At 39.8% G+C, this 21,942-nt stretch overlaps 1 protein-coding gene across 3 annotated transcripts in view; it reads right to left on the bottom strand.

Annotated features, from left to right (window-relative positions):
• Positions 1 to 1,002: 1,002 nt before the first annotated feature.
• Positions 1,003 to 21,942, bottom strand: part of TM7SF3 (transmembrane 7 superfamily member 3) — a 35,580-nt gene continuing 14,640 nt past the window's right edge. For 2 of the 3 annotated variants that reach the window (XM_073877796.1, XM_025879730.2), the window contains 9 exons: positions 20,822 to 20,942; positions 19,914 to 20,085; positions 15,511 to 15,688; positions 10,436 to 10,522; positions 8,347 to 8,427; positions 7,570 to 7,722; positions 4,819 to 4,916; positions 3,880 to 4,042; positions 1,004 to 2,624 (listed from right to left, as the gene is read on the bottom strand). In XM_073877796.1, coding sequence (XP_073733897.1) covers positions 2,362 to 2,624; positions 3,880 to 4,042; positions 4,819 to 4,916; positions 7,570 to 7,722; positions 8,347 to 8,427; positions 10,436 to 10,522; positions 15,511 to 15,688; positions 19,914 to 20,085; positions 20,822 to 20,942 — 1,316 coding nt within the window. In that variant the 3' untranslated portion in view covers positions 1,004 to 2,361. Of the gene's footprint in view, positions 2,625 to 3,879; positions 4,043 to 4,818; positions 4,917 to 7,569; positions 7,723 to 8,346; positions 8,428 to 10,435; positions 10,523 to 15,510; positions 15,689 to 19,913; positions 20,086 to 20,821; positions 20,943 to 21,942 lie in introns of all 3 variants that reach the window. The other variant, XM_073877797.1, reaches the window with a different exon arrangement.

Raw genomic sequence — 21,942 nt, 5'->3', positions numbered from 1 at the left:
ATGATTATATGGTAGTCCTTGGGTAAGCCCAAGTTTCCACTAGCTTGAGCCCCTCTTTACCTCCATTTCCTAGAGTGGTCCTTGCAAACACAGTGGCCAGATTGCCCAGAAGTCCTCCAATCAACAATCAGGGTAAAATGATTTCTAAAGTGTATTAGTTTCTAGCTAGTGCTGCCATAAAATACCACACATAGGGTGCCTTAAACAATAGAAATTTATTTTCTCTCCATTCTGGAGGACAGAAGTCCAAGATCAAGGTTGGTTTCCACTGAGGCCTCTCCTCTACTTGCAGAAGGCTGCCTTCTCACTGTGTTGTCACCAATTCACCAGCAGAAGAAAACTGAAAATTGATCAATGATTTACATTTTCATTTTGACGCAGTGTAAAGCACACTTGGATGGAAGTCAGGTATCCCGAATTTTGATCTGGCACTATTCCTGATAATAGTGATTTCATATAACTGACTCCTTCAAGAATTTCCTTAGTTACAAAGTAAGGGGTCAGATCACATGATCTCTTAAAGTCTGTACCTGGTCTAATAATCTAGCAGTTTCCTTGGTAGAATCCATTTTCTATCCCAAACTAACTCCACTGGTCCATAGCACTAGTTAGCTGCTGTGGTTTGGTTAGCTAACTGTTAGCTAACCTGTAACAGGTTAATCAGAACTAAAACATTTAAGGAATAGTGTAACTAATTTTCTGGTAATACTACTACTTCTTTTCTTCAATTGGACAAACTGAAGTGCTAAGGACACCAACACAAATTAGTCCACCAAAGATACCAGCTTTCCTTCTAACAAGGAATATAAATGTTAACACACTGCCTCAGATTTCCTTCATTTCCTATTATTTCATTTAGGCTTAAACTGAATTTTTAAAATAAAGATTTAATTCTCCAGTTTAAGTAATTTTATACCTATGAAACTTCTCTCATGTCTTTGTTGCTATGGTACAAATACAGTTGGTAAAAAAAATTAATGAGATTTTCAGCATTTTTTTCAAAATAGTTTTTATTAAAAAATTATACAAATTGGCTATTACTCAAATTATGAAAATTTTTAAACACTTTGTCTCAAGCCTCCAAAAAAAGTGTGCTCTGTCTTTACAGTCTTCAGTGGCAATACACTGTGATGGTACAGAAAATAACTCACAAACATTTCAAAGAACTTTGTTAGAATGTACAAGGATATGATAGAAGCCAGAATCCTTAAAGTGATTAAAAAAAATTTCAAGTTTAAGTATTACTGAAGTTATATAAAGTTACAGAATAGTAAACACCTATGTGTAATTTTGCAAAGGAAAAATGACTAGTTTTGTATGTCTACACTTTGTTTCAGCCTTTCCAAAAACACTTTTAAATGCAAAAACAAAATTTTCCAGTTACCTGAAACTTCAAAAATCTATTGTACTTTGAAAAAACTCTTAAAAGCAGCATTGTTTAAATAGCGGTTAATTCACAAATGTGTGTGCAACCAACCACAACCACCCTCACTATGACTCGGGCATGTCAAGAGTCCCCAGCTTACAATCCACAGCAGAACCAGAGGCAGCAAGCATCTCTGACAGTTAAAAGAAAAGGCCATGAGGAGTAGGTATGCAGCCCAGGGTATCCAGGTGCTTGCTTGTGGAGAAAAAGTGTCAAAACTGATGGGACTTTCCTTACAGAATCCAAGGTCCTAATTCAAAGCAGCTCCTTTAAACACCTAATTCCTTTTTGACCCCCTTCCTCATCACTAAAACAGATGGTACAAAGTCTTTATACAAAACCTGTGTTTTTTGAAACCTGTGTTTTACATCAATGCTAATTACAACCAATTTAGCAGAACTACAAAATGCAAATTTTAAAAGATTTCCTTACTAATGGGACTATAGATTAGGGTAGGAGCCAACTGGTTTCCTAAGAAACAATTCTAATGCACTTTAAATTGGAAATCAGATGTCAACACTACTTTAAAAGGCCCTTAAAGAAAAAAAAAAAAGAAATGAGGCCATTGTATACATATCAAAGTTTTATTTTCTATATAAGTTGACCTATTTTCAAATAACTGACATAATTTAGTATTTAAATTAGCATTTTAAGCAATAAAAGGCAAAAACAAAGTGCCTACTGAACTATACACTTTATGATTGATACAGTAAATGTGTAATTTTACCACAATTAAAAATAAACAAAAGAAGGGTACCTTTTGATAATATATCAATAAGGATACCACAATATTGTGCAAACCACAGATAGATACAAAAGTCTGTTTTTTCTCAGACTTGCACTGGAGATGGCTGAAGCAGGCTGGGCACACACACCAAAGCTGGGACAACGCTTGAGTTGTACTTCAAGACCACACTGACCGAGCCCTTTGGCATCTAAAGAAGCAGAGGTGTTCTCTCTCCAGCTGGCTGTTCCTTCCGGAAGAGTTCTTTGATCTGGGTTAGTTGGCCACAGAGCCGCTCTCTCAATGGAGGGATGTGGTAGCTAGGGTCCAGAACGTTCGTTACTCTGCGCTCCCTCTCTCGCTTCCATAACTTGTATGGGTGAGGAGGAAAAAACGGGCGCCCTCTTTCTCTTCGAATCTGTAATGTAATTCCACTTACGGCAAGCATCCCCCATACAGCCAGGATAATAAAGTCTAAAAAACAGCAGGAAAGCAGTTTGAACTCTTGTATTTTAAAACCTAACAGAGCTCTAACACTTAATCTTTTCATAGTTTAAATCTGTGTCATTCTTTCTCGGCAACATTAGACTTTCTGGTGAGTTTGGCCAAACGTGTATTTCCTCACTTACAACCAAGGAACTGAATAAGGAAGCTACAGTCTTAAATTGTAAAATGGGAATTTTCTATCCTAGGCATTTGAAAGTCCAGAGAGGCTGTAAGAAGTCAGTTGTTTGGATCCCTGGAATTCCAATATTGTGTGACCAGTGCCCACAGGCGTGGTTGGCTGTTTTGTTTTTCTGGGGCTGGGGTGGGAAGAAAGCAGTCCTCTAGCTATACCTCACAAATGTACATCATGGAACATGAAATGCCACCCTGCTATCTATTTTCCCCACTCCACTCAATATGGGGCCCCACCCCCCTCATGCAGAGTGGATACAGGAATGCATGAAGAGATTCAACAAACTGTAACTGAGCTGCTAGTAAAGGCTTGACAAAATATTGTTTTGTATGTAAAACTTGCAAGACACATGGATTTCAAAGTCTCTACCATCAACCTCTTATCCAGTGACGGCGGGCTCAGGATGGTCGAGGGGAAGATCTGTCCTTAAATAGTCACAGCAATCATGACTATGCTTACATATCTTCAACAACAAGACATAATTTTCCATCTAACATTTCTGAAACCAATACATCCTACATTCATTGTGAACATTTAATTTAGCCATTTTTTTCTTCAAAATGTCAGTGGAGACCTTTAATGGGTAGAATCTTACAATTGCAGAAACAACACCTTCTGATTGAAAATCACTTTTTCACTTTCAAGTAGCAAATTACATGCTTCTTTAAAGGAAGGAAACAAGGGAATAACTTTAACAATCAGGCTGTCATTCTCATCCCTCATCCCACCCCAACCAAACAGCTTTGTTCCCAGGATTCTTCTCACCACTGGGAATTGACCAGGTAACCAAAGTAATCCTGGTTGAGAAATTTCTTAAAGTTCTCAAAGATTTTTAGAAGTATGAACTTCAACCACCTTACAAATTTAAATTCTTTTCTCCCATGGTCATAAGTTATTATTAACAGAAGGCTCTAATACATTTGTATGGTGTGAGTTTCCTCCTCTTGTCCAGTTAACCTTCTTTCCATCTAGTTACCAAGTGCTCTTGTTAGCACAAGTGGGCCAGTATTCTTACTTGACTATCCCTCGGGTTCTTGGATTTAGTCTTACCATTAGTTTGAAAAGGCACGTTTGTGAAAGCTCTGTGGAAATCCACGTTCAGTGCTCTCTTGAGTACATTCAGAGTGATGTAAGAAAGGCTTGTGTACAAGTAACTGTCCGAGGCTAAGACCACCGAGTAGGAGCCAATGAATCCACAAGTCAGTATGTTCAGCTGTGGAAGAGTGCAAGCGTTTAGGCATCGCCACTTAGTAGAACAAGGAATAGTTTCTAACCCTCCTCAACTGGCCTCAGTCACAGGGACTCCCTTCTGCTCCCTCAGGGCACATGAAATGGGGTCAAGTCTCAGCGCTGAATCGAGGTTACCTGGAAGGTTAAACTGAAAACCACCTTCCACACCCACAGTGAGTTCTTACTCATAGGAAACGTCCTCCCTGGGGCGCCTGGGTGGCTCAGTCGTTAGGCGTCTGCCTTCAGCTCGGGTCATGGTCCCAGGGTCCTGGGATCGAGGCCCATGTTGGGCTCCCTGCTCGGCAGGGAGCCTGCTACTCCCTCTCCCTCTGCCGCTCCCCCTGCTGTGCTCTCGCTCTCTCTCAAATAAATAAATAAATGACATCTTAAAAAAAAAAAGGCAATGTCTTCCCTGTGAAAGAACCTCAATAATAAAGTCTAATTAGATGAAGAACGCTTTGTCTGGAGAGACCGTTGAAACTAAGGGTCCATCAGCTTGTGCGTTTACCGTGAGCCCAACCTCTCTGCTCCCACTGTTCAAAGCATACTGACAGCAGGGACCACCTGATGAAAAAAACACCGCGCACTAATTGTAATCAGAACTTCTCTTGCTTTCACAGTAACAAGGCTATTTAAAATCAATCATCTAAAGATTCTCAGGTAGCTCTCCCCGGTAAATAAAACATGCAAAACGATGAAGTGAACGACTGAAGGCCCGGGACAATAGGATGAATGAGTCTCACTTGTTGAAACACTTACTATTCTTAGGCAGCCCATGAAAACTACTGGAATGAGAACAGCTACACAAGAGAAGGTCACCCAGAACACACCATCGTCTTGAAAAATCTTCAGGTTTCCTGAAAAAGCAAAAAGCAAGCAAGAGTTAACAGGTTTACTAAGTTCAATTTCATTTTCTCAACATCTAAACACAGACATGCATCGAAGGTTTACTATAACCACCAGGGAATAGGTTGATAATCAGAAATGAATTCTGACTTTTGTCATTTAACTGCCAATACAATCCCCTTTGAAGGATGTGTCTTAGAAGGTTGAGGGGTGGGAGGGAAATCAAGCAGGTAAATGCTCTGCATTTATTCCCAGGAAAATTTAGAAGAGGCTGGACTAGTCCAAGCTCTTCCATTCACTAGCTGCGATACTGAGCCTGTTTCCTAACCCATAAAATGAGAAGAATGAACTATTTCGTGGCCAAGCTCCAAACCATCCTTCCTTGCTCTGTGTTTCTATCACTCTATGATTTTGTACTGCAAAGTAAAAAGTGAAAGTAAATGGCATTCAGAGCTAACTATTTGAGCTCCTACCCAAAATGAGCAGCAAAATCCATTTACTAGATTTTTACCATCAATGCATTTCCTGCCCAGCCACTGCATCCTGAAAGATGTGATTCCTCATGCATCAGGAAAGACGGGAGCTAACCACTTTCCTGCGCTTCTACTAAACCCTTCTCCAAAATGTGGCACGCCTACATGTGACCCGGGAAGACTCTATTAGAACTCCTATTTATAAATTAAATTTAAATAGCAAGAACATAAGCCTGACAATTATACTGATACTGGCACCATCATTCAGTCCAACTGGAGGTGGCCCCATAGCTTGAGGCCCATAAATCCCGGAAGAGAGGGAGAGTTCCATAGTAAGAAGATGTGACCTTAGGACTCCACATTCTCAGAAAGTGAACAACAACATGTTGCAGTGAGGTGAATTTATGGATCATATTCTGTAGCTTAATTGTATTAACCTTCATAAAATACACATGTAGCTTTAAAAAAAAAAAAAAAAAAAGTCAAGGAATCCAGGGATTAAAAACAGTAGTTGTGATGCAGGTATGTGAAGACCGACCCTTTCAGAGTATAAGCCCTTTGCTATTGACATCAGAAGGGGAAAACAGTAGTAATTTAATTAGATCTGAGAGATTAGCCAATATTTTTCAAATTTTAATGCTTAAAAAATATGATTTTGCACCCACTGGAGACGCTCACAGTAGCTGTCCTTCATCAATGAGACAGTTCACAAATAAACACATTAACTATTAAAAATTCTAACCAATCATCCCTCCATTCTCCAAGCATTAACAAAGAAAGGGAAGGGAGCTCATTAAGTAGTTGATTTAGCACTTTTAGAGTAGGGCCCTGAATCTGCATTTTCAACAACCATCCCTGTGAACCTGTCCTTTAGCCAAATCTAAACATTGCTACTTTGCATCAGACTATCAAGATAAAAAGCTACCTGCAAGGGAGCCTGTGGGAATGAACCTGACTATAGGTTTGACTAAAATCAGAACAGAGGGCCTTGGAATGGTCAGTAAACACACCATTTGTCAATTCTTTCTGGTCTTGAAAAAAAAAATCCTCAGAGAGCCAACTGCACTCTGTAAATTACATCATGCAAGAGAAATTACATCATCAAGAGATGACAGCCTCATCTAACATTCCCAACTTTAATCCGATATTGATATACACAATAGAAGAACTAAACTATCTATCACAAGAAGGAAATAGCCTAAAAGAGTACCTTAGAATATTTTTTTTTTCATTTTTGACAACAATCAGGAGATGTAAGTTATTATACAACCACAAAGTGAAGGGGGGCAGAATATGCCACTCCAAAATGTGCCACTTTGGCATGTGGATTATTTTGAGTTGAAGGCAATCAAGACCCACCAGGGTCAGGAAAAACTTTAATTGCTTCACTAACTGCCTAAAAGAATTTACATAGGGAGCCTGACCCAGAAAGAGAGCAACTACCGGTGGTAACTATTTTATCTGAAATACTTAACTGCCTGGTAGGGCAAACATCTGAGTACCAAACGTCTGCTCTTTTTCTTTTCTTGTGACTTGCCCTCCCCACCTTTGAAACCCCAGGCACCGACCCCATTCCTTAGCTCTGGATGACAAAGAAGGCTCAACTGCTTGACTGCCTTTGGGTCCCATATTTTTAAGGGGTTCCTGTACATACAAAATTAAATTTGTTCTCTTGTTAATCTGTCTTTTATCAATTTAATGATTAGACCAGCTGAAGAACCTTAGAAGGATAGAAGGGAAATTTCTCCCCTCCTACAAAAGAAAGTTAACTTACAAGTTAACCACATTCTAAGCATTCTAAGTAAAAATTGAATTACTTAAAAAAAAAAAAAAAACCCAGAACCATCCCCTGTGCTGCTGCCCTAGATGACAAGTAGGTATTTAGAATGCCTGGGGTCTGGCAGATGGTGGGAGTGAAGGCTGGGGTATAAGACAACCAGGAACGAAGCACCAGGTTCCCACCTCGGCTGCCAGCAGAGCAGTGCCAAGTTGATCTGTGGGATATACTGGGCTTCCACTTAAGATTCACTTTGTACTGGCCCTCACTAAAGCGCCACATCATCAGTAGAAATTTCCAGAACTCTACAGGCAAGGCCCCAAGTCCCTGATGGGGCAGTATTTGTACACAGAGAACCCGAATAAGGTCTTGCAAACAGTAAACTGAACACAGAAAACAGGACACATCTCCTACCCAGTGGAGTGAAGAACGTCACTGAGGAGATGAGGAAGCCCAGCACTAATCCAACACACAGCATGCAGAACAGGAGGATTCCAAATCGCCACCAAGCAGCTACCAGGAGAATCCCCCCAACGCTTCCAGCGACGGCTGTCAGAATCAGACGAACTGCACAGAAGGAGATGAACTGTTTGACCAGAGGCAGCTTTTCCTACCACGTGCATTAGACACACACCACCATTACCAGAGGCAGCCTTAGCCTTTCTGTAGGTCAGGCCCTGAGGCAGTGCCATGACACCAGCACGGAGAGGCCTTCTCTGAGGAGGGGTTGGTCTGAGCTGCGGAAACTAGCAGGTGAGCTAAACCTCCCAGGCAAGTGATAGGTGTGGCTTGGCACAACCCATAAATTGGGGCTAAGGAAGAAGGGGCAACAAGCATTCTGTTAAATGTGACAGGGAAGGATGGGCTGTGTTTGTTTTAAAGTAAAGAAAATCTTAATATTTTGATTGTTGTAAATTTCGTATCTTCAATGTACCAAATGGCTGGAATACGGGTTTATAATCAACATAGCCCTTCACTTCCCTAAGTACCAAGGAATTCACCATGCAAATTAAAAACCCAGAAGAGAAGGTCTAAATGAGTAGCCTAGAAAAGATGTTTCGAGTATAGGTGGCCCATTATTTACACACATAACAGGCTATCTATGACACAATACGGTCAAACTATAGAAAGAAAGGGAGAGTATGAACACAACCCCTTTCTTCCCAATCAAACTGTATTGTTTTCACGTACCATCATACGTAAGAAGTGTCAGTCTTGTAATCAGTATATAGAAGAAGAATCCCATGAAGATAAAGCCTATGAAAAATAATTCTAGTAGCAAACCACCAGAAAAAGAAGAAAAAAAAATACAAGCTATGGTTAGGTATTCTTTTCAAAGTGCAATTTAAATTTCTAACCAATAAATACATGCTTAAGCTTCCAGAATTTACACATATTAGGACATTCAGAGGAAAGAAATACCTGAAAGACAGGAAAATTTAGAAGTCATTGGGAGTAAATATTATTAAATGAATACAATATTAAAATATTAACTATTAGATACACTGCATTAGGTGCCCCTAAGTTTCAATTTATTACATGAGCAAAAATAAAAGGAAAGGAAAAATAACAAAATATTCCAAAGTAAAAAGTGACTTTTGGGAAGCCTGGGTGGCTCAGTCAGTTAAATGTCTGCCTTCGGCTCAGGTCATGATCCCGGGGTCCTGGGATGGAGCCCCACATCAGGCTCCCTGCTCAGTGGGGACTCTGCTTCTCCCTCTGCCTGCCGCCCCCCTGCTTGTGCTTGTGCTCACTCTGACAAATAAATAAATAAATCTTTTTTTTTAAAGTGATTTTTATACCTTCCTTTAATTCATCCTTTCCTATTTAGGATGAATAATTAATCACTGTCTTCATTCATTAAAATACCTAGTAATATCTTTGGGACCTTGCCTAGAGCTTGGCAATTAAATTCTTTGTTCTAGAATCATTCTATACTTTGAGGAATTAAACATTCTTCAGAATATTTTCTACTCAATCAAGAAAAAAATATAATAATGAAGACGGAGTTGCATATTTCAATTCATAATTTTTTTTTCTTAAGTAGGCTCCAGGCCCATGGAGCCCAACACAGGGCTTGAACTCACGACCCTGAGACCGAGACCTGAGCTGAGATCAAGAGTCAGACGTTCACCTAACTGAGCTACCCAGGCGCCCCCACAATTCATAATTTATTAAAGCAAGTTTAAAAAGTTTGAGATCAGGATTATTTTCACTCCTTCCTTGATGCTCTGTTACACTCCTTGTTAATGAATTAAATAAGGATTTTTTTTTTTTTAGTAATTGCAAACACTGTTACATAAAAGGCAGCCCAAAAATTCAAATCAATCCAGCGAGCATAATTTATATAATAGCCCCCCTATTCATGGTTTTTCTTTCCATGGCTTCAATTACCCCATGGTCCAGAAGCAGATGATACTCCTTCTGAGGTTCCATCAGAAGGTCAATAGTAGCCTAACACTGTCACAATTCTTACCTACATCATTCCCCTCACTTCATCTCATCATATGGGCATTGAATCATCTCACATCAGCACAGGAAGGATAAGTGCAGGATAAGAAGATATTTTGAGAGAGAGGGACATCATTGACATAACCTTTATTACAGCATCTTGCCATAATTATTCTATTTTATTGATGTTATTGTTAATTTCTTACTGTGCCTAATTTATAAATTAAATTTTATTGTAGGTATGTATGGATAGGAAAAAAACATATACAGAGAGGGTTCAAGTACTGTCCACAATTTCAGGGACCCACTAGGAGACTTGGAAAGTATGCCCCACGGCTAAGAGAGGACTATTGTATTCCACTCCCTGAATGGGTTTCACTGCGAAGATTGTGGAGTTCCTATCTGCAGTCTGCACCTCCCGGGACTAAGCAGACATTTCAATCTACATATACCACAGACCTGCTGCTTGATGTATCTGAAACCACGTCACAATCACCATCATCAAAATCCACACAGTCTTACACAAATGTCCTGATTTCCAACCCCAGTTATTTTTAGTCAGCTGGCTGACCTAGCAATTGAAGAAGTCTGCTGCATAAATCCAGTTTTGCTCCCCTCTTAGTAAGAGCAGGTTATACTCCATTGTTAAGAGAAAAAATTAAAATGCATGGCAACTAAGTAAAGTCTACTGAAAAGAACCCAGTCACAAATCTATGAAGATAGCTGGAGATAAGCAGGTGCCTCGTCTCCTTAAAGTCCAAATTCCCCAGCAGAATTTAAGCAAAAAAAACCCCATAAGGCACGTAAATAGCAACTACATCAGTAATACCTGTTTTCCAGAATCTGTGTCCAAAAAAACAAATGAAGAGACCAAGCAGGGCAAAAAGGGTGAAGAATACTTTGGTTGATACTCTTCCTAAAAATAATGAAAATTTAGTGGGTAATATATCCAATTTAATACTTTGTATTTAATTACTAGAACAAAGCTTCATGAAAAAAGCCAAGTGAGCTGACAATATATACTTACTTTAATTTATAATATATATCATATACAAATATAAACACATAAATTATAAACCTACTTTCAGAAATACCCTTGCCATCCCTAACAAATTATTTTATGTGGGCAATGAATATCAATGCTACTGCTATGACAAAAAGAGGAACCAGACAATCTATGCTTCCTGACGAGGTATGCAGCACTACTTTTGACATATTCTTGGGGTGTTCTGTGAATATCAAATAGTTTTGTTTCTTCACAAACTGCAAGAAAAAAGGAGGGCAATGGAAAGGAGAACTAGGGGTTAAAAGAGATTTAAAAGACACATCAACTAAATACGATGTATAGGTGTCACCAGAAACCTGATTCAAACAAAAAAACTGAAAAACAATTGGGATGATTGGGAAAATGTAAATACTGGCTGTTAATTTGATGCTATTAGGGAATTATCTTCAATATTTTTCACTGAAACTTGTATTGGTGATATTGTACCTATATGTTTTGAAAACAGAGCTTATCTTTAGGACAAACACACACGTGTGCACATACACACTCCACACTGAAATTTTGTGAGCAAAATGATGGCCACGGATTTGCTATTTAAAAAAATCCAGTAATAGGGGCGCCTGGGTGGCTCAGTCGTTAAGTGTCTGCCTTGGGCGCAGGTCACGATCCCAGGGTCCTGGGATCGAGCCCCGCATCGGGCTCCCTGCTCCACGGGGAGCCTGCTTCTCCCTCTCCCACTCCCCCTGCTTGTGTTCCTGCTCTCGCTGTGTCTCTCTGTCAAATAAATAAATAAAATCTTTAAAAAAAATTAAATTAAAAAATACAGTAATAAAGGAGGGCTAGGAGGCAGAGACCCAGGTGGGTATATAGCTGAAACCAAATCACGGCATGAATCAAAATCGTTAATGCTGAAAAATTAGTATATGAAGGTTCTTTGAAGTTTTTCATCATAAAAAATTTTAACCAAAATTCACATTAAAAGAACACGTACTACACTGTAAATCACACATGAACAAATTATTGCCCATCTTCTTTACACATATTGTTCCTGGAAAAAAAATGCAGCATTATAACTAACAATAAGGCACAATATACTTCATGATGCCGAAGAATCCCAAAGCTCATGGTCCTTAATAGGCACCAACTTAAATATACATAACACGAACCAAAAGGTACAGCTTAGCAAAGAGAAAAATACACTAAATTCACCGTCATGACTCCTTTGAGATTTATCACAAGAAAATAATCCCTGAACTAAAAACGAAAACAAAACACCTATACAATCTCATGTGAAAAACGGTAAATGTTACCACAGATCAAAAGACATAAAATGCTTAAGAGTGCTCAGATGGAGATACCATGAAGACCTACATTTAAATAAGAAACACAAGGCAGAAGACCAGAATTTGCAGGGCATGAGACATAACCCACACAGCAGCTTTTCTGAGAACAAAGTGCCCCAAAGATGAAACAAAAGATAAAACGTCACATTCTGCTTATTTCAGACCTTTTGTTGATTGCTGTTTTATGATTTAATCTTTATACCACAAGTGTGGAGTTTTTCAAATGAAAATCTAAGTGGCAGTTTCCAGCAAGTATAATCATCAAGGTTAGCAAGATCTTCCAACCCAATAAAAACGGACACACACAGTTAGCTTTCCTCCCTGCTATCAGACAGCAGAGAGAAACTAAATGGAATCCCCACTCACAGTACCAGGAAAGGACAGAAACAAATGACACGGGAAAAAAAAAACAGAGAGGTTTCATAAGAAGTAGACTCTAGAGACAAAACGAGAGAGAACACGGGCACTTTGGGGGGCAATGAAGACAAAGGGGTGAATGGACTGGAGGACAGAAGACAGTCCAAGTAGAGCAGTCTTGAATCATCACAGTATCATCTAGGTTATGATACACAGGCCAAAGTTTTCATTCAAAGGCAATGTGGATACCTCCTCTCCACTCCAAGCTCAGGAAAGATGTCCTCATACACATCAAGCTTGAAAATGAAAGCAACAATAGGACCAACATCATTACTAGGAGGGGTCAACTGAGGTTGGAGAAATAGGATCAGAGCTCCCTTTCTCCTCGGCTAACACGTAGAGATGGAAACCCAGGGGAGGGGAGCTTTCGGATTAGGAGGGGCTCTGGTGCGGAAGGACTCAGGGAAGGGGACTAGAGGACCCCAGATTAACTCTACCAGTGAAAGATACAGACCCGATACCTGCCTGGGTCCCCGACATTTTCTCTCTCCAGGATCCTGAGCACGGCAGTGGAAGGCTGGATGGGATACAGCTCTACCAGAGGAGAGGAACCCTAGTCTCTGAACACAATGGGCAGACTTTATTCTTTAGAGCAAAACACCTGGAAAGTGCTATCTGGACTCTTCTCCAATTTCTTTCTTCCTATTTGTTCTCGAACATACTCTAGTAAGGCTTACCCCAGCGCTCCACTGAAACAGCTCTGACACCAATAGGCTCCATGTTGCTAAATCCAGTGGTCATTTTTCAGCTCCTAATTTCCTGATCTCTAAGCACCAAAGTGCCCAGGGCTCTGTCCTCAGACCCGTCTCTTTTCTACTTGCTCACTTCACAGTAAGGCCATCTAGTCCATGGCCTTAAACGCCATCGATTGAATTGGATGAATTTCAAGGTCATCTCCAGCCCACACCTTTCCCCTGAACTCCAGCATATTTACAACCAACTGTCAATTCAACATGTCCACTTGAACGCTTCCTAAGGTTCTCAAACTGAACAGGTCCAAAACTGAACTCCTGATACATGCTCCCAAACCCGCTCCTCCAACAGTCTTTCCCATTTCAGTGAATGGCAGTTCTAGCTCTCCGGGTGCTCCAGCCAAGATGGTAGTCATCTTTTACACCTTTCTTCCACCCCCTCATCCAACCAGCAACTATTCCTGGCACTATTCTGAAATATATGCAGCCACTCGGCCAAATCTGGGATGATTTAACATGAAAATAATGATAGTGATTATTTTATCTATAATAATTATATATTTTTAATATATATATTAAAATTATAATATATAATTATAAAAAAATAAAAAATTATTTTTTATAAAAAATATTTTTATTTATTTATAGTGATTATCCAGAGAATTAAGAATCCATGGGCTCATGTATGTAAATACATACATAAATAGGGGAGAAGAGAAATCTCTTCCTTACAAGAGAATCCAACTAATATGAAAAAATGATGACATCAGAAAATTGCCCTTTGGCAACCACCTAGTAATAAATGTTTCAGGCAAAGATCATGGGATGCTAAAACTAGCAAGTGAGAGTTTAAGAAGGGGCTATCTACTAGCATTCAGTCGTGCCAAGAATACTTAAAGGGAAAATAGTTACTTTACGATGGAGAAACCTGGCAGACACTACCAACCAAATATTCAAGGTTATCACCACCAGTCATGGGACAAATAGATATCAAATACCTTCTAAGAAGGGCACAACATTGCTTTTTTGTATTCCCACCAAAAATGCATAATATGAATTTAATCATGAGGAAACATCAGACGAACCAAACTGGAGGACGTTCTAAAAAGTCAGCCTGTACTCAAAAAGGTCAAGGTCTTGAAAGACAAAACAGACTGAGAAATTGTTTCAGATTACAGAAAACAAAAGAGATAGGTCAGTTAAATGTAGTATGTGACCACATTTTTTTTTATAAAGGACATTAGTGGAATAACTAGTGAAATTCAGTAACATCTGTAGGTTAAGTAACAGTACTGTATCAGAGTTAATTTTGTGAATTTGATCATTTTTACTATGGTTACATAAGAAAATAAATAGAAATATTTAAGGGAAAAATGTCTTTCTGTCTGCAACTTACTCTCAAGTGGCTCAAAGAAAGCAGTGTATGTGCACATACATACGGGGAGAGCGCGCACGTGAGCGCCCTATAAATAAAAAGCAAATAGCATAGTATGTTCACGTTTGAGGAATCTGAGTGAAGTTTATGCCGAAATTCTTCGTATTTTTGCATCTTTTCTGTGAAACTATCTCAGAATAAAATGTTACACAGAATGATCTTGCAACGCCTCCACTGCCACCATCCTATCTAAACCACTGTCCTCTCTGCCCTGAATTACCACGAGAGCCTGATCCATCTCCGTTTCTCATCTTGCCCCTGACTTTTCTCACAAAAACAGCCAGAGTGATGCCATCAAAACAGGAGTCCGATCACGGCACTCCCTTCTCAAACCCGCCAATGCCTTTCCACCGCGCTCTGAACAGAAGCTTCTGCCCACGCTGTGACCGACCAGGCTGCACCTCTCTCCCTCCTCAGGCTCCTCCGGCCCCTGTTCTCACTGCTGTTCTTCGAACACACCAAGAAGGCTCCCGGCTGAGGGCCGTTGTTCCCTCTGCCTGGCAGTACTGCCCAGACACGCGAATGGCTCCCCGCCTCGCCTCGCCTCGGGTCTCCACTCACCCCCTCCCCACCGCCTCTCCACTCGCCCCCCGGGGTCTCCACTCACACCCCCGGGTCTCCACTCAACGGTTAGCGTTTCTGCATGGGCCTCCCTGGCCATCGCTCTCAAACTTCTTCCCTCAGTGTCACTTGTTATTATCCACCTTTCCTACTTAATGTTTGCTAGCACTCAGCAGTTTCTCACATGATGGATATTTTACAAATTTATCTCGTCTGTCTCATCTCCCCCGCTAAAACATAAGCTCCCAGAGGGCACGTAGTCTGTTTTGTTCACTGCTGTATCCCTGTGCCTAGAACAGAGAGTGGGACAATGAAGGGGCTCAAAAGGCATTTGCTGAAATGAATGAAGACTAGACAAAAGCATTTTTTAATATTTTTGAGTTCTGGATTGGTTGACATGGATCTGCAAAGCCAAAGAAGAAATTTTGAAGTTTAAATCCATATACTTACTAAGGGAAGAACAATTACCCTCCTTGGCCTCAAAGCTGCAAGCATATGTGTGAGCAGGAACATAAGCAGCAGATGTATTGAGAAGTGGGTCCCGGACAATGACATTATAAATGACACCTTGTCCTCGGAGAGAGGAGAAGGAAACACTTGTCCTATCATTAGCTGTTAGGGTAACCACCTGAAGCCAAAAATAATGTATGATTAGTGTTCATATTTTTTTAAAAAGCTATCCTATTAGAACCCCACCTACATGTGATAGTAAATTGTAATATTAAATTATAATTCTTGTTTAAAATATATACCAACCCATTTAACTCTCTCAAACTATTGTCCTGCACATGCTAATATAAGCAAGTTCTTACATGAAATGCTTCTAAAGTTTTTGTACAGCATCAAATGTCAATAATTTAAGTAAAATATTGATATAAAATGTAAACACTAGTCAGGACAAAAAAAAAATTTTGTCATCTACTACATTGTAAAGAACACAATGGCAAGAACTACATTTATCTTGCTCACTAGTCCTTCTTTCCTCCGTACTTAGCACAATGCTTGGCACAGAGTAAGTGTTCATTACTACTACTAGCTATGGAACTGTCAAAAGACAAGTGTTTATTAACATCTCACAGAGAGAACCCATTTATCTTTGTCTAACAGACTCTGCAAAAAGAAAACATTCCATATAGTTGTTATGCAGTGGTCCTTCACTTCAAAACTTCCATTTTAAAGGTGGTTTTTTAGATAGGTAATATATGTAATAGAAAAAACAAAAGCCCTATATAGCTAGAATACACTAATACATTGCAACTAATAAAAGTGAGAACATTTAATATTAGCGTTTCAGGAATAATTACAAGCATCTTAGAAAACTTCCGCTTAAAAATATTGCTTAGCCTTCAAAAATATGTTTCTGGCAAAGGACTGGTCAAGTTCAACAAAATGTTAACATTACCTCTTACTCCATTTTTATTATGAAACATTCAAACTTATAGAAATGCTGAAAGAATAATACAATGAATAAACTATAAACCACCACTTAGATTTAACAGTTGTTAATATTTTATCCTATTTCTTTTTTTATTCCTCCTTCTTTCCCTCTATTTTTTCCTGCTGAACCATTTTACAGTAAGTTAGATATCATGACATTTCACTTCTAAAGACTTCCGGTGTGCACATCCTAAAACAGCGTTTCTCAAACTTAAGGTGTCTATAATCACTGAGGGAGGGTGTTATAATTTAGATCCTGATTCTATTGCTGGAGGAGGCATCTGAGAGTCTACTTTTCTAGCAATCTCTCAGCTGATGCCAATGCCACCCATTCATCTACCACACTCTAAGTAGCAAGGTACTAAGTAAGGATATTCTCTTTTATACCCATATACCTTAGCTCACCCAAAAAAATCAATCATCTCTTATCTAATACACAGTCCATATTCAGATTTTCCCACGTCTTTTTTTTGTTTAAAGATTTATTCACCTATTTGAGAGAGAGAGCACCCACACAAGTGGGGGGAGGGGCAGAGGGAGAGAGAATTTCAAGCACACCCCCCGCTGAGCATATCCCTGATCGCATATAATAACCCCCCACAATGTGGGGCTCCATCTCACAACCCATGAGATCATGACCTGAGAGGAAATCACAAGTTGAAATCCCAAGTCGGACAGTTAACCGACTGAGCAACCCAGGCACCCCCCCCACACAAACACCATGTCTTTCAGAGCTTTTCTCTCCTTTAACCAAAATCCAGCCATTTCATGCATGGTGTTTATTTCTGATATCTAGGACAGTCCTTCTCATCGCTCTCTCCCACCCACCCAATGATTAAGAGCAATTGTCTTTTTCTGTTTGTATTTTTTATCGGGGGTGGGGGGGAAGGGGAGAGGGAGAGAAGAATCTTAAGTAGGCTCCATTTCCAGTGCAGAGCCCGATATAGGGCTCAATCTCATGACCCTGAGATCATGACCTGAGCCAAAATCAAGAGTCGTTATTTAACCTACTGAACCACCCAGGCATCCCCAGAGCGGCTGTCTTATAGGGGCACCTGGTGGCTCAGTTGGTAAAGCCTGTGACTCTTGATCTCATGGTTGTAAGTTCGAGCCCTGGGTTGGGTGTAGAAATTACTTAAAAATAAAATCTTAAGGGGCACCTAGGTGGTGCAGTTAAACCTCCCACTCTTGGTTTCAGCTCAGGTTGTGATCTCAGGGTTGTGAGATTGAGCCCCTTGTCGGGCTCCGCACTCAGTGCTGGAGTCTGCTTAAGGTTCTCTCTCGCCTCTCCCTCTGCCCCTTAACCCCCCACCACATGCTCACACTTCCTCTCTCTAAATAAAAAACAAAATCTTAAGAAAAAAAGAGCAGTTGTCTTATAGAACATTCCACAATCTGGATTTGTCAGAGTATGCTCAAGGTGTCCAACTTGCTCTTTTACCCCACGTATTTCCTATAAACAGGAACTCCAATGGAGTGAATTCAGGTTAAACATATTTTGCTAAAATACTTCACAGGTGATGGTGATGATGTCAGATGGAGTCATGTAAGCACATAAGGCAAGCTACCTGCTATCAATGAAGCTAAATGGCCACATGGATAAGACCGAGACCATCAAACCATTCCACTCCAAAAGTTTTCTCTTTGCAATTAGAATTAATCTGAGCATACTGAGAATATCCTTTTTCCCCAAAAGTCTTTCACCTGCAGATCTTTGCCTGAATTATTTCACTAAGGGTGGAAAATGGTGATTTTCTAATCCTATTATTCCTTCTACATTTACTGGTCGGTTCTTCCATGCAGAGCCTTCTCTCATGAACAAGGATGAATTACAGTGCCTCTTTTAAAAAAGGCAGCGTAAATTCCTCCCCGTATCGATTTCCAGAGTAATTTGGTATAGGAGTCTCCTCCAGTGATAGCAACTGAGGAGTTTTCTTTTTCTCTCCCTTTTTTTAGTAACAGTAGGACTTGTTTTTATTTATTCAAAACTTATAGTTAATCATTACTCTTTTTGATGACTGAATTGCCCCAAAGTTGGCCAGTACAAGCCTCTTCAAACAGGCTCTGACTCTTCTCAACATGCCCTCACTAGTCAACGAGGGCTCTTCACTGAAAGTTAAAAAGTAACCTAAAAAGGTCCTGTTATATGAATTATTTTATTCTCTTCATGAGAATAAAAATGATCTTCAAAATTTTCTGTGTAAAAAGGCAACTGGTAAACTTATCCAAAGGAGCTTCCAAATTTGTGAATAAGCACAATGAGTTTTCTTGTATAAGGCTCCTTCTTAGCATGGGACCATGACATCCTAGGTGACAAGACAACAAAATGAGATCTTGCTCTGCAATAGACTAAGGGCCTAGGCTAATCACATAGGCCAATGCTTCCCTATAAAATCTGGTAACCTATCAACCTTCTGGGAAAAATCAGAGCAGTCTAGAAAAACTCTAGCCATAAACCATTAGACTGAAGGATGAACTTCTATATTATACTGCTATCAGGTAACTTTTAAGACATAAATCCTGCCCTCCACAAAAATCATCTATAGCATGAATCTCAAATTTTAATATGCATAGGAATCACCTGGGGACCTCAAAATGCAAATTCTGATTCAGTAGGTCCAGGGTGGAGCCAAGGAGTCTACAATTCTAACAAACTCCCAAGTGGTGCCAATGCTGCTGGCCCATACCCCACACTTGGTATTCCGAGAGTTTACAGGGGTTCCAAAGATCAGAGAAAACTTTTGCTTCAAGTTTTGGACTCAAGAAGTCCAAAAGACTTCTGAGTTTGGGTTTAAATATTAATGACAGGGGCACCTGGATGGCTCAGTGGATTAAGCAGCTGGCTCTTGGTTTTGGCTCAGGTCGTGATCTCAGGGTCATGAGATCGAGGCCCATGTGGGGCTTTGCACTCAGCACAGAGTCTGCTGGTCCCTCTCCCTCCCCCTCTGCCCCTCTATTCTCTCCACATGCCCATGCATGCTCTCTCTCTCTCTCTCTCCCTAAATAAATACAAAATCTTTTAAGTAAATAAGTAAATATTAATGACAATGTGTATATCCTTGAACAGTTTCTCATGTTTTTTTTTTTAAAAACTGTAACTTTTATACTTGCCAAAAGTTTTTAGCTAATAGTTATGGGAGTACATAGAAAAATCACTTCCATCCATAGCTGAAGATGATCAGATCATATATGCGACGGCAACTAAAACGTAACATAATTTACATGCACCTCCTCAAAAGCCAACATTACTTTGGGATATCACTAGCAAGACAATAACAGAATGAAAGAGAATAAAGTGAGAACCCCAGAAAGATCAAGGAAACAGAAAAGAAATAAGCTCCTGGTAGCTTCTCCTCTTCTCAACTCTTAAAAAAGTGTCACAATCTGGCCACACAAATTCTAAGAACCAGATTTACCTTGATAGCACTGGCCTTCACCTGAGGCACCTCAGCCATCCTCTGCAGATGCTTTAGCAACCCCTCTTGGGTGAGGTCATTCTCGGGCAGAAAATACTGATAGACATCATACAGCAACCTCCACCTAGAGTCCCGTCCCGTCCCAATGTCACACGGCAGAGGATTTGTGCCTCTAAAGTCAACCAACAAAACTGAGTATCAGTCTCTTGTGGGGCATGTCCCATCTATAAAAGGAACCAAAACCTCAAATTTCAAACTTCTGCATTGATTCCAATTTTGGCAATACGGAGAAAAGTACCATACTGAAAGGCAGTATGGATAAATAACCGGATGTTAATGTTAGTCATGCAGCTTTGCCACCATGTCACTTAATCTCAATAACCCTTAGGGAACCACTCTGTAAAATAAGAACCACCACCCCTTCTGAATAAAACTGTCAGGTTTAAATGACCAAGAACATAGAGCACTCAGCACTATGGATGGTACAGAGACAGCATTCAAATGTTACTCAATGTTAGCTACCATTACTATTAAAGTAGAAACTAAGGCAGAGTTTTAATTAAAATAACAAAGTCCTTACAAAAATATAAGGGTGTTTCATGGCTTCAGAATGCTTTCCATAATCAAAACTTTACAGAAACTAAATGTACTTCTAAGCTCACAACAGAAACTCAACATCTGGCTCTTCCTAAGAATGGAAGGGGGCAATATTAATTGTAAGTGACAGATCAAGTATTACCCAACAATGTTTAAATTACCTCCGTTCCAAAAAAACAAAACAAAACAAAACAATTTCACTAAAGAGAATCATGGATTTGGGGAGTTCACCGAAGCTACACAACAGCTAGTCATGCATGTCCTAAAGGCAGTTTTAGGAGCTAGGAAGACATAGAGATAGGTAGACATACCTTGCATAGCCTAGGTTTGCTGGGGCAAATTTAATAGTCGTCTCAAAGAAATTATATTCCAAGTAAATGTTGGGATCAATATCTAAATCAAACTCCAAATTACAGCCTCCAGGGACAGGATCTGGATGAAAAATAAGGAAGTTACTCAACACAGAATTCTCCTACACTCAAATCGTACTCAGAGAAACAGAACTCTACTAAGAACTTTCCAGATAGAAGTTAAATATAATAGAGCTTCTGGTTTTGTACTACCACATGAACTGAGGTTAAAGAGGAAACAGTTAACTGAGGTGGCGGGCTCTGGAATAGAGGTCAGCAAGCCTTTTCTGTAAAGGGTAAGATGGTGAATATTTTAGGCTTCACACAACTGATGGTTTCTGTAGCAATTACTCAGCCCTGCCCTCGAGGCACGACAGCAGCCACAGACAATATACAAGCAAAGGAACATGGCTGTTTCTAGTAAAATTTTATGTACAATACAGACAGAGGCTGGATCTGGCTCACGGTCTGTGTTTGCCAACCCCTGCTCTAAAGTTGAAGAGGTCTGGAGACAGATATTCTCAAGTTGGTATCCAAGAATGGGCTTTGGAGGTCCCATGAACACCTTGAAATTGTATGCCAAAGGTTGAATGTGTGCATTTCTTAAGGAGACAGGTTTTTATTAGATTTTGGGGGTCCCTGATCGCATAAAAAGAGCTTAAGAACCCAGGGACAGAGGGGGAAAAAACACTGCCAAAGAGAAAAGGAACTCCACGGGCATTAAATAAAGGGGTGTCCACTTTTCACATGCTTTTTAAACCGGAAGAAAGATGGTGTCATCCTCAGTGCTGGAAGAGTCTGTGCATATACAAGAGTAAAAATTAAAAAGGCCTCAAAAGACGCCCAAGACCATGTATTGGAATAGCATTTGGATATTTAATACAAATTTTAGGTATTTCGTTTACATTAATAATGTGGCTGAAACAGCTCTTCTTTTCTTATTAGGATCCTATTCATGACCTTAAGCATGACAGAACTTAGAGAAGTCACTTAACATGAGCTCAATTCTGTGCAAACAACTGTCCATGGTAGACTCAAGTGGAAAGGTTGAGCTAAGACAGATCAATTTAAAGATCTACAAG

The sequence above is a fragment of the Callorhinus ursinus genome, unplaced genomic scaffold (assembly GCF_003265705.2).
Source record: "Callorhinus ursinus isolate GAN/ISIS: 27379988/994484 unplaced genomic scaffold, GSC_fseal_2.0 scaffold27, whole genome shotgun sequence".
NCBI lineage: Eukaryota > Metazoa > Chordata > Mammalia > Carnivora > Otariidae > Callorhinus > Callorhinus ursinus.
This window is presented reverse-complemented; position numbering and strand designations above follow the sequence as displayed.